Source organism: Channa argus, chromosome 16, assembly GCF_033026475.1.
Source record: "Channa argus isolate prfri chromosome 16, Channa argus male v1.0, whole genome shotgun sequence".
NCBI lineage: Eukaryota > Metazoa > Chordata > Actinopteri > Anabantiformes > Channidae > Channa > Channa argus.
This window is the reverse complement of record NC_090212.1, coordinates 6,636,264-6,648,749: the sequence shown is the minus strand read 5'-3', so window position 1 is coordinate 6,648,749 and position 12,486 is coordinate 6,636,264. Positions and strand designations below refer to the sequence as shown.

Below are 12,486 nucleotides of genomic sequence, written 5' to 3'. Positions count from 1 at the left end.
TGCTTTGTATATGCTCTGTTTACATGTAGCTCACAGTTATTTTGCGTAGTTCTCTCCTTTGATTACTTTTCATCCTTTGATATGTGCAAATATTACTTTTTATGCTTTCTCTCATTCCCGTCTTTTGTGTTTTTAGTTCTTTGTTACAATCCTCTTTTCCTCTGCAGGAACCAGATTTCAAAATGGACCTCTAGTCTGAATTTGCACTATATATTTTCCACAGCACTCTGCCTGCTCCTCCCAAGAGGGTCAGATTATAGCCCACATTAGGGGAAACACCTCATTCATTCACACACACAACGCTACATCACTGCAGATTGTCTGGCTCAGACAGTTCATTGACTCTGGAATATCCGTCATTGTTTTCACTGTCCTGTTCAGCGCTCCCACATGTGCGTCTGGTTTTAATGACTGCATGTCACCCACAGACCCGTTATAACTTGACGGACCAAATAGTGCCAATACCACACTGGAAATTTTTACACTTTGAAAGCAGCAGCTTTTTAAGCCTGTTCTAACCCCAGCAATTGCATTTGTCATTAATTGCATTTGGTTGTAATGGTTTGGTTGCATGCCATGGCTCCTCTCTTTCCTCTAGTTTGGAGTTATCACTTTCATGAGCATACAGTATGTTCTTATGTTGTCTCAGACCAGCTATTCACTATTGAGTCGCCAACTATCCTAGAGTTTTTAAAGGTTATCTCACAGCCAGTGAGTTTTACATAATAAAACATAACATGGCCACATAAAGGCCGCTAAATACATAAAATAAGGCAACCCAAACAAAATGCTATAAATAAATTAAAAAGATGGGGCAGCATGCAATATTAAACCATCATATAAATTCTTAATGAAAATTTCACTTGCCCACATAACTCATTTAGTAGCTCTTCTGTAGTTTTTGCTCATATTGCATCATCATGTTGATTACATTTTCCCAGATGTCATGAAATTGCAGATTTTTTCAGTAATTTATATATGATATATAATGATAACTTACTTTTTATGATTTAACCTGAGAAATAGCCTCATGACATGGTCCTATGAACTTTATATAAATATTTTCTCACATTGCAAATCTTACTTTGACATTATTCCCAGGGGAAAAGATACCCACCTTGAAAATGACTGAATTTGCCTTGTTCATGGATATAAAAGATCTTTTTAAGCCCTAAATAACTCACAGAATAAACTGTACTGACCATGAAGAAAGAGCTCATTTATCACTCAGCAGTTCACAGTGGTGTTTGTTGTTGACACTTGTTTTAGATTTGGCACTGGTTTGTTCATCATCAGATTAGGAATTAGATCACTTGGTGCCTTGAACTCTAGATGAAAGGAGCCACTGCAGTTTTGTGCTAAACAGATTGTTAGTTCTCAGAACACAAGATTGGTTTGGAAAAGGATTTGCACTCTGTGTGTGTGTGTTAATGTGTGTGTGTGTGTGTAGTCAAAGATGCGTGCATATTTGTCTTTGTGCCAGTGCATGCATTTTCACATGTGTGTCTGTGTGAAGTTATTTGATCTGCCGACTGATTTTGCGTGTCAGGCCAGATATAGATAGGGAAGACTGCACAGCTGCATGTCCAGAGGCTGTTGACTGGCTACGTCTTATCACAGCACTCTACAACAGTGTATTGTTTGGCCAAGTGAGAATGTTACTCTCTCATTAGGGTCAATGGATAAGAGGATGGGAACTCAGAAGCGGAAACCCATGACACTCCGTACGCTCAGGGTAAGACACAACTGGTGTGTGGCTATGGTGGTGATTGGATTCTTCACAACAGATATGGACCCCAGTGCTTTCATTTGTGGTGAGAACTCAAATATATTGGTGATTGTGGCTGTGGGAAATAGAGACACAATTGCAGAATGAAGGATACACATAAAAATGCAGCATTTGTATTTAATATTTTCACTGAAATATACAGTTAAAGTAATTTCTGGTAAAATCCCAGGGAAATGCCTCCCTCTTGTGGTAAACAGGAGATAATTGACTGCACAAGAAAGTGGCTCCAGTCACTGTTTGTTATCACCTCAGTATACTTAGTATACTGCTCAGGATGAACATCTCACAAACACTTCCTACTAGTCCCACTTGGCCCCACTTACCGGAATCACTCAAACTTTTTTATTGCCTTGCTCTTGAGTTTATATTGTTTGTTGCACTTTAATTTTGATCAGTAATTATGATCATAAAGTTTGTGGATCAGTCTGAGTTCCTTTGGATGACAACAGCGGAGACATCTGTGTGCCCACAATGTACGGCCCGTGGAGCTGCTCTCCCTGTGGTTGCTGCTAGTGGAAAACCCATAATGGCCTTTAATTGGGACTTTAATTGTGTGTGGTGGAGCAAAAGCATTGACTACAAAACTGGTGGTATTTGAGTGCATACATGCATCTTTTGTGTAAGTATATGTGTCACTCACCAAATCCTCTTCCTCTCCTGGCCCATGAATAGCTTCAGTTGGCTGCTAGCACTGTGTCAAATCACTTACCTCATGATCTAAATGTTGTTTTGCCCACAGGTAAGATGGCAATTGCTTTGTCAGGCTCAGTTAGGAACCGCACACACTGTGTATGCAAGCCCTAACTACTTATCTCTGTATCAACGTTTGTGTTACTGCTAATACAAGGATTAATTGCAATAAGTCAATTTGGACTTTGCTAAAAATAGGTGTATATTCATTCCATTCATGCATGCCCTTTGGATATGTCTAATGGCAGCAGCAGCAGCTTTGAAATCATATTATAATCTGTTGTAAGGAATGTTACATCTAAAAGTGTGCTTGATACCGTATACAGTATAACCCTGTGAGAAGTATTGAATTTTGTGTAAGTCCAGCAAGTATTTGTGGTTAATTGGGCAACAGTGCACACAGATGCCTTCTGAACACTCATCATCAGCCTATGTGCTATTTAAAAAGAGCCTGCATACAACATGGACTATATATCACTGGGAGACGTGTCAGAGAAAACTGAGTGAGTGATTGAACGAAAGAGAGAAGTAGTTTCAGTGGGGTGGGGAAATGGGTGGCAGAGCATGTGTTCAACACACTGAGAAGCAGCAAAAGAACAAGAGGAGTGTGGAGGGGGTGGCAAAGAGGGAGCGAGAGGAGAAATGGAGAGATGAAACAGGATGAGTTGTGCCTGTGATGATTACACTGGCACCAGTGGGAACACTTGGAGGAGATGGAAAACAAGACGCCATCTTGTCTTCCATTCATGTCTGTATGCCCTGTGTTCACCACACACTCACACAAACACCCACTGGCACAGTAAGGCAGCAGCTTGTGGTTCCAGTCTAGTGACAGTGTCCTGTAGTCAGGGTGGGGACGCTTCAGGAGTAGCTCCTCATATTGGAGAAGCATGTTTGTATTGGCCCTGAATTAATAACTTTTCATTTAGTGCGGAAATGACAGGAATAGTAATTAAGGAAATGGAAGGATTTTATTGGCCATGATGTTTATGTTAAGTTCCAGATGCGAAGCAGCTGCCTGCAAAGTGAGAGGCCCTGCCCCCCATGTGCTATCTAGAGTAACTCTTATTAAGACCAAGATAACAGCACCAGTCTAATGAATTTATGCATGTACAAAAAACATACAATATCAGATTTGTAGCATGCAACAAACTATGATTTATATGAGATTAATGGGAGGTCTGGTGTGTATTCATAAACGTGCCCCTAACATGCAATTTATTTGCAGATATAATGATACTCTGTTTCAGGTCTGATTTGCCTGACTGGAAAAGTTAATATTGAGGAGTGGCTGTTCAGCATTTGTGGGTGGCCTAACATATGTGAGATCCACCACCTACTGTTGCAAAGTTCTGTATTCTTTAAATGGCAATGATAGAATTCCTGCGATCCACACACTGCCTCTCACAAAGCCAATCTGGATATTAGTTTCGATCAAACTAATGTCTACTTTAACTTTGAAAGCTGTTGTTGGGCCCATGACAAGCACTGGCACTTAAATGAATAGCAGGACTTATTTTCCTTTGCCTTAACCAAACTGTAGCTAGAGTATTGTTATAATGTGTAACTACAATACACATACAATACAATACAATATTACAATACTACAATATTTTTTTTCAATTGGCATTAAATGTTACTATACTCTATCTATGGTTTATATACGGCAGGAACATAAACATTAACTATTGCTCCATTTTTGAGTGACTGAACTCAGAGGGGAGTTTAGTTACCATATGAGAATACTTGGGAACTCAAGGGGAAGTGTGAATGAGATTAGAGCAAGAGCTATTGAAGAAAATAAATACCCAAAAGATTTAGTGTAAGCTCTCACGCTCATTTTGTGTTGATTTGTTCCAATTTACCAGTCAGATACATCAATCTGAATCTCTATTTTCCCATTGGTTTCCAATTTTTTACAATTGTTAAACTTTTCTGCACTCTGCCCTTGTACATATAAAGTAAATACAGAGGATTTTTTTGTTTCCTTGTCTTCTTCGTGTTACTTTAGTGTTTTTCTCACTACCTCAAGGTAGATTCATTTATTATGAAGATGGCTTCTCTTTTGCATGGCATATGCAAGCCAATGATGTTTTGTGCCGTTGTGATATGCTCCCATCTGGTTTCCAGTGAAAATGCATCACTCCATTAACATTGCCTGTGATCTAGAGGATGCTTTAATCTAAGACTATAAACTCCACTTAATTACATCCTCCAAAAGACCTCTATTAGTATAATGCAATCAAACAGGGGGCACATCCATTTTGTCAAGTCAAACATACTCAAATGTTTACTTTTGTGTTTTGATCACATCAAGTCATATTTCGAGGTCCTAGGTTTGTTTCTGTGTTCTGATTGATACTTGTGTTTTTATAGATGAGGTGGTAATACATATGAGATTTCATTTCTTATGGCCAAAACAACCATTACAATTGAGTTTTGGAGAGCTTAAACAAACTCACTGTGTGGCACATTGCTGACTTTATGCTTGACCTTTCATGACTCAGTTTATAACCTACAGTCATATTCAGAAGTGTCTGTATGCATCATGCCAACTTTCATTGGTGTAGCAGTATTTCCCAATAAATGTAAAATTTAAAAGGAAGCATAATGGCCTTATTTAGAATTATACACAAAGACATTATTGTAGGGTACAGGATGCCCGACAACTATTTTTGCCATGGTACCACGATAAAACTGATACATTGCTGCAGGGAATAAATATGAGTTTTTGTGGTAATATTACAGGTTTTTCCTTTTTTTTGTCTAATAACTTTTCATAAAAAATTTCCCTAAATGAGCTTGTTAAAATGTCACTGTTCGCTGTCAACTCCTTAAAAGTCTCCTTTTAACAACCAGAATGGGAGTTGGAGGTTCAAAAAAAGAACACACCACCCAAGGCGTTTTAAAAATGTGATTATGATAGAGAGGCTGGTACAGAGCGAAGTGTGTTTTAGTATAACTGATATTTTAATATTCAATACAACTTACGAACATTATGGAAGTTATTTGTGGCATAGGTATCTGATCTTAAGAAATTTCCTCACAGCAATAACAATAATTTTTACATAGTGTTTTCCCTCATCTCTTACAGGGTACTGAATCTGTCTACTCCTATACTTTCCTATTTAGAGTAAAATGGCAGTTACAAACTATGCAAAAGATTATACAGAACTGAAAATAATGTACAGAAGTTAAACTTGATAATATATAAAGTAAATAATGTGAGATTAAAAATAAATGCACTTTTTTTGTGATGTTAAATTAAGCATTTATAGCATTATTTTATAGCATTATTAAAACAAACAATATTTGTCTTGAGTTTATGAAATATTAAGTCTAAGTGAAATAATAAAATTGTGCGATGTATTTCTGAGATTAAAAGAATAATATGTTGTTCTTTTTTGCAAAGCAGAGAATGTTCCACAAAGGAATGGGTGGTTATGTTTATTAAATCCACATTTTTTTAATTCAATATTTTCTTGTTCTAAGTTCCCTCGTAATATCCGGCACGAACGTCACACTTCCGGTCGCTTGAAGTTTCATGAAGAATTTCAAGAAGCAAGCATTTCATCAAATTGGTTCACTCAAGGGCAAAGCTTCTTGAGGCTTCATTTGCTCTACTAAGCCATCTACTGGACTAAAAGAATTAAACAGACCAAGGTATCACGATGACATTCATGGTCATTGTAATATAGTTTGTGTTTTTGAACTGAAATAAATAAATCTTCGTTCCATGACGTCACTAAATATGTACCTATATTAATATAGTGTGTATTCTGAGATTTAAACCTTTTTTTAAATAATAATGGCCTCAGTGGGAACTGGGAATAATAAAATCAGGGGTGATGACAGTTAATGTGCTTTCATAACTTGGTGAAACTGTTCTATTCATTTTTGTTCAACACAAATAAATACATTTTCAACAATTGTAACTTTTCCCATTTATTTAGAACGGCGCGCCAAATCGCGAACCACTTATTGAACCAGTCACGTGTACTTCCCAGCTGCGAGTCTTAGGACGTCATCACAAACGTCAATCGAAACAACACGGCAAGTCGCATTGCTATCGTGAAGCACAACAATGGCGTCTTGTAGTCAGGTTTGTATTTTATTAAAAGACATACCCAACTATTGTGATTTTGGAGTTGATAATAGGTCGGTAAATACTATCGTTTAGGAGCAATGTTTCATTTTGTCGGCGGAGATCTCTGTTTGAGTTTCTCCTTTGATGTTTACGCTGTTGTGGTGGTGCTAAGCTAACCCATGTTAGCGAGTGCTAACGCTAACGTTAGCTCATGAGCTCCCGAGACCCTCAAACTTCTGTCAGTAGCAGGCTACCGCAGACTATTCAACAGTTTTTTTTTTCTTTCATAACGTTAACTGTCCTTCTTTACAGGACTCTGCTGCGGCCACTGAGGGGGAACTGAATGAAACTTTAGCGTCCGAAAAGAGAGAGGCGAGACTGCGAAAATTTAGAGAGTTACATTTTAAACGGGTAAGTTGTTGTAACTTAATTCAACTAGAAAATCATTTTTCCAAAAAGAAAATGCACCGGGAATGCTTCGGTGCTGAGAAGACTTTCCAGGCAAAGCTGGGAAAAGCTGAACTGTTCTTGCTGAAATTGCTGAAAGGAAGTGTTGCTTCCTTTATATACTGGTTTTGCGAAGGCACGATGACGCCATCGTTATTTAAAAGTCTAAATAACTTTAAAACTATGAAAGATATTAAAAAGTGATTCATATTTAAAATGTGCTTTAGATAGTGCACGGACCGCAGGGTTAGTGGTTCGATCCCGGCTACTTGTCTAAGTGTCCTTGGGCAAGACACTGAACCCCAAGTTGCTCCCGCTGGGTCAGGTGAGCACCTTTTATGGCAGCAACCCGTGTGTGTAAATGGGAACCAACATTGTAAAGCGCTATGTACGTGGCCATTTACCATTTATAAGCTAAACGTATTGAAGTTTGATTGGTGTTTCTAACTGAAAGTATGCCGAAGTAGTTAGGCGCCAAATAAATGTAAGGAATAATAACAGTAATAAAGTTTAGGATATCAGATATCAGTAGGGGTGACGGCTGTGGACAAGCCCTTGAAAACATTTAGTGGTGAAAGATCTTGGTCAGTTTATGTAAAAATAACATTTGCAAAACAACAAAGGTTGACCAAAGTGCCCTATAATAATACTGGATAAATTATAAATCCAAATAATAATAATACTAAAACCGAGAATATCAATAATAAAATCATATTTACCAAGGTGCTAAGTGGAGAAGTTTAAAAGCCAATGACCAAAGTAGGTATTCAAATGTGACTTAAAGGTACCAAATCTTAGCGTAGACCTAATGTGTAAGAGTAGGGCATTCAACAGCTATGGAACTGTTACTGCTAAGGCACCATCTCTTTGGAGCTTAAGATGTTTGTACTTGGTAGATTTAATTACTCACTTATGGTGGTGTTTTCCACTGCAGAATGAAGCACGTAAGCTCAATCACCAAGAGGTGGTGGAGGAGGACAAGAGACTGAAACTCCCGGCGAACTGGGAGGCTAAAAAAGCCAGGCTGGAGTGGGAACTTGCTGAAGACCAAAAGAAAAAGGTATTTTTTACTCTCATATTTGTTATAGTTCTGTAAACTCAGTAACACTCTGCATGATGGAAGATGGCAAAATGTTGACCTGCTGTCAAGAGTTTCAATGTCAGCAGTTAGGATGGATTTTGGGGTGATATGATTTAAATCAGTATCAGACATTTTAACATTTTGATTGTGTAAATGAAGGAAAAATGTCTTACAGAATGGATTATAATTACATTTCTTGTGTATTTCCTGACCCTATCTCATCATACTGGTAAAAGAGGGACTTAATAAACTTTTTAACAGAACGTTGTAGAACATAATTAAATTATGATTATTCCTCACATGATTCTGCTGAAAGTTATTAAACTCTAATTCGCCTATATGTGTATATATATATACAACAATAAATTTTAACAATTATATAATTTTAAGGTAGAGATAAGAAACTATTGAAGTAGCACATCAAAGAAGTGTATTCAATATTAACTAAAAAAATACAACTTTGCTCTAAGGAATGTGCTGACAGAGGGGAGGACTATAAACGAGTGAAACTGCTGGAGATTACTGCTGACGATGCCGATCGGTGGGAAAGGAAGAAAAAGAAGAAGAACCCAGACACTGGATTTGCAGGTAGGTGGCAGGCTATCTACAAGACAGACATGTAGTTTGTTAGCAGTGTACTTTTCGTAGTATTTGGTAATATACTAATCTTGTAAACCAAGAAAGAAAGAAAGTGATTTGTATATCATCTGACCGGGGGGGGAAAGGCCAGTGCTCCTCTTGGTCTGCTATCACCAGCCTCAATACAACAAATTATCAACAGTGTTAATCTTTTAAGATCAAAGTGCCAACTAACAATTATGGTCATATTTCAATTAATTATTTCAAAAAATCTAAACCAAATATGTATTATACATTTCAGTGGACAAAATTTCACACCAGTTAGTCATTGTTCAAAACACTGAAAATGGCTGTTGCTTAATGGTTGTAATGTTAAAGTAAACGGGGTTCAGATAAAACAGTTTTATTTAAGATATAGTTATTTTCCTGAAGCAGGAAGTGGTACAATGTGATTCTACTCTTTTGTTTTACTGTGCTGTACCTATTGATCATGAGTTTTTTTTCTTTCTTTTTTTTCTTTTTAATTATTTTGGTTGTTTTGTTTTTTTATGTAGTGAAATTTTGCAGACTAGCAGCAGTGTAGAAAGCTATAATGGTTACATGTAAGGACCCATTGGAACTTTGATCAACTCAAAGTGCTCCCAATTTAGTCGACTGTGGAAAAAAAACTTGTTGTGTCTTTTAAATATGGCTGCCATGTGTTTTATCAAAACCTCCTCTGAATTAAAACCTCTGGGGAAAATGGTTAATACCAGGAAAAGGGAGGGAGGCGAGGAGCTACCTCCTCGCCTCCCTCCTTAACCAGCTACAGGTTGTGTTGCTGTGGCTCATGCCTGCTTGCTGTTTGCTCCGGCAATTATAACTCAGTGAAAATGTTTTTTCCTCTATCTCACACAATGGACTGCAGGTTATGCTGAGGCCCAATTCCGACAGTACCAGAGGCTCACCAAGCAGATCAAACCCGACTTAGAAAGTTATGAGAGACAGCGGGAAGAATAGTGAGTAATTCTTTTCTTTCTTTTTTTTTAACAATTCCTCTGCTGTGACCACACTGTATTTGTGTCACTTAGTATGTTGCCCAGTGTATTCAACTTAGTTACCACCCCTCACATGTGCACAAATCATTTCCAATTTGTTAATGTCCTCCCTTATTTGCCCTGTGGTAGTATTTTACATATCTACACACTTCTGAAATAAATTAAAGCTCTGAAAGGGTTTATGCATATGCGCTAATGCTTAACATAAGTTCAGTGCCTGCAGGTTTTTCACACTTAAAAGGCCACATGCAGAACTGTGAACACTACACTTAATGCATTTTGCCCCAAAGCCACATCATCATCATCATCTCTAATTAGGGTGGGGACAGTTATCAGAGTGATAGAAAAAAAATGCCGTTTTAAGTCATTTAAAATAAAAAGGGTGATTATCTTTGTTGTGTAATTCTAATTTTCTGGTGGTGGTCCACAGTGGTGAGGACTTTCACCCCACGTCCAACAGCCTAATCCATGGCACGCACATTCCCACAAAGGAGGGTGTTGACCGCATGGTGGAAGATGTTGAGAAACAGTAAGTCACAATTAACAACCCACAGTGGAAAAAGACCATATACTGTCCAATCACACCATTAATTTAATCTCAGTGTTTACCTGCACATTATATATCTGCCTTGTACATTAGGTAGTAACTGTGCTAACTTAAGCCACTCAACTAACGTGATGAACGTTAAATATAGATGATATCATTCTCCATTACGTTTTTGAAGAAAAGTATGGGTGAGTGCCATGCTCCTTAGAGTCATCCTTGGCTTGACTATGACTGGCATAAAGAGTTCAAACATTCCAAAATGTTGTGTGAGTTCAATCAGACTTGTTTGGAGATGGCAAGTAGACTATCTTAAACAGAATATTTGCCATTTCTTAGTAAGGTCACAGCAGACTCTGTGCACCACCTTACATCCAACATATGGTCAAGTGGTTACCACAAGCCACCGTACTAAACATTTTGGTAGGTGGGCATGGATAGATGGTTTAGTATGCCTTTATGAAAACCTCACGAGACCATGACAAGCTCACAACAGGGATTAGACACAGGCCCAAAGTGCTTAGTGGTTCTTTTTTTTTTTCACACTGCTGATGTCCTTTCACCTTTGATTATCATGGTCTTTCCCAGTGCTGTTCTGTATTTGAGACAGTCTAAGACTTGTTTTAGAGATGTGACTGTAGAACATTAGACAAGGATTCAGTTGCCAGGGCATGACGCAAAACAATGCTTTGAAGATGCACTGAATCAAGACTGGGGGCTCACAAATTGACAGTATTTTCCTCTGAGCATGTATGTGAGTTAGGCTTTCCATTGCCACTCTCCTTGCCAGAATTTAAAAGCACACCAGCAAATTGCCTGTAGCCAATTATTGTTATTGGATATGCCATGGATAGTGGCCATACTAGTTTATGAAATCCTCCTAAAGCTGCTTTTATTTGCAATTGTCAGGATCGAGAAACGGGCCAAGTACAGCCGGCGCAGGGCCTACAACGACGATGCAGACATCGACTACATCAACGAGAGGAATGCCAAGTTCAACAAGAAGGCCGAGCGCTTCTACGGCAAATACACAGCAGAGATCAAACAAAACTTGGAGAGAGGCACAGCTGTCTAGTGTACACGCTTCAATTTTGTTTTCTTTTAAGAGCCTTAGATGCAAGTTACTCTTTTCATTCTTTGCTGCACGCAAGGAATACATGTATTAAAAAGCAAAAATGGACCGTTAGGCGGTTTCTCAAACATGCTTATATCATGGTGAGGTTAGTTTAAGATGAAAGATAATTCAGTTGTCAGATGTGTGATGTTTCTTTGTACAGTTTAGAAGTTAAAACAATGCTGTTATGATGATTTTTATTATTTTAAAATAAACCACTTCCCATTACCCAGTGATCTTGCACGCTTGTTGGTTTTTCAGTGGTTTTACTGCGTGTGGTCTCTCGATGGAAACATTTTGAGTGTGAGAATGAACTGCCATTAACTACCATCAAACCTCAGGGCATGTAGCAAAAAATGCCAGCCAAAAGAATGTTTTAGTGTATGTGCATATAGAGATAAGAACTAAGAATTGAGCAATTCAATTTATTCATTATCATCTACATCTCAGTTTAACCAACTTGCCTGAAGCTGCATTATGAGCACAAATGTCTTGTGACTGGAGCAGAGATTAAAGACATGAAAGCAGGTTCCCATGTAACGCTGTATTCCTGAACTCCTTCCTGTCTGAATACAGTGACATTGCACCCTCTACAGGGCAGACAGCTGTGTGGCAAATGTTGAAGCGTGAATATGGGATGCCCTCAAAGGACACCAGTGTGACACATATTGTTTATGATAGGCTGATGAAAGATGTGGGAGATCTTCCAATTGTGCCTTTGATATCTGACTCTGCTCCAAATCTGTTAGGGAGTGGATTAAGTGTTCATCTTTATGATTGTGATATTTTTTTGCAATCCTATCTGATTCGCCTGAGGATACTGGCTGGGACTTTTGTAAAGAAATACATAAATTCAGTCTTGTGTCTTACAGTTAATCTGACACCTATAATTTTCTTGAGACCAACTGCCAGGTAAAAGTGTAGCTTTTAAACCAACATTAGTTTGATTTAAGCCTTAAATAAATCACATTATTTTTCCATTGATGGAAATTACTACGCAAGGTAGTGTAAAAACGCAAGTTACTACAATGCAATTCTAAAAATTCTAAAAACTAAAACACATTTTTAGAGTAAATCCCTGCTTCATACAAATATACCAAAACAAACCTGTCTGTCCT

At 38.0% G+C, this 12,486-nt stretch overlaps 1 protein-coding gene across 1 annotated transcript; it reads left to right on the top strand.

Moving 5' to 3' along the window:
- The first annotated feature begins 6,456 nt into the window (after positions 1–6,456).
- On the top strand, positions 6,457–11,604 carry syf2 (SYF2 pre-mRNA-splicing factor). Its single transcript, XM_067480943.1, has 7 exons — positions 6,457–6,581; positions 6,879–6,977; positions 7,948–8,073; positions 8,565–8,682; positions 9,581–9,671; positions 10,141–10,239; positions 11,164–11,604. Exons 1-7 carry the CDS (start codon positions 6,564–6,566, stop codon positions 11,327–11,329), a joined length of 717 nt encoding a protein of 238 aa, XP_067337044.1. The 5' UTR covers positions 6,457–6,563; the 3' UTR covers positions 11,330–11,604.
- Positions 11,605–12,486: the final 882 nt, after the last annotated feature.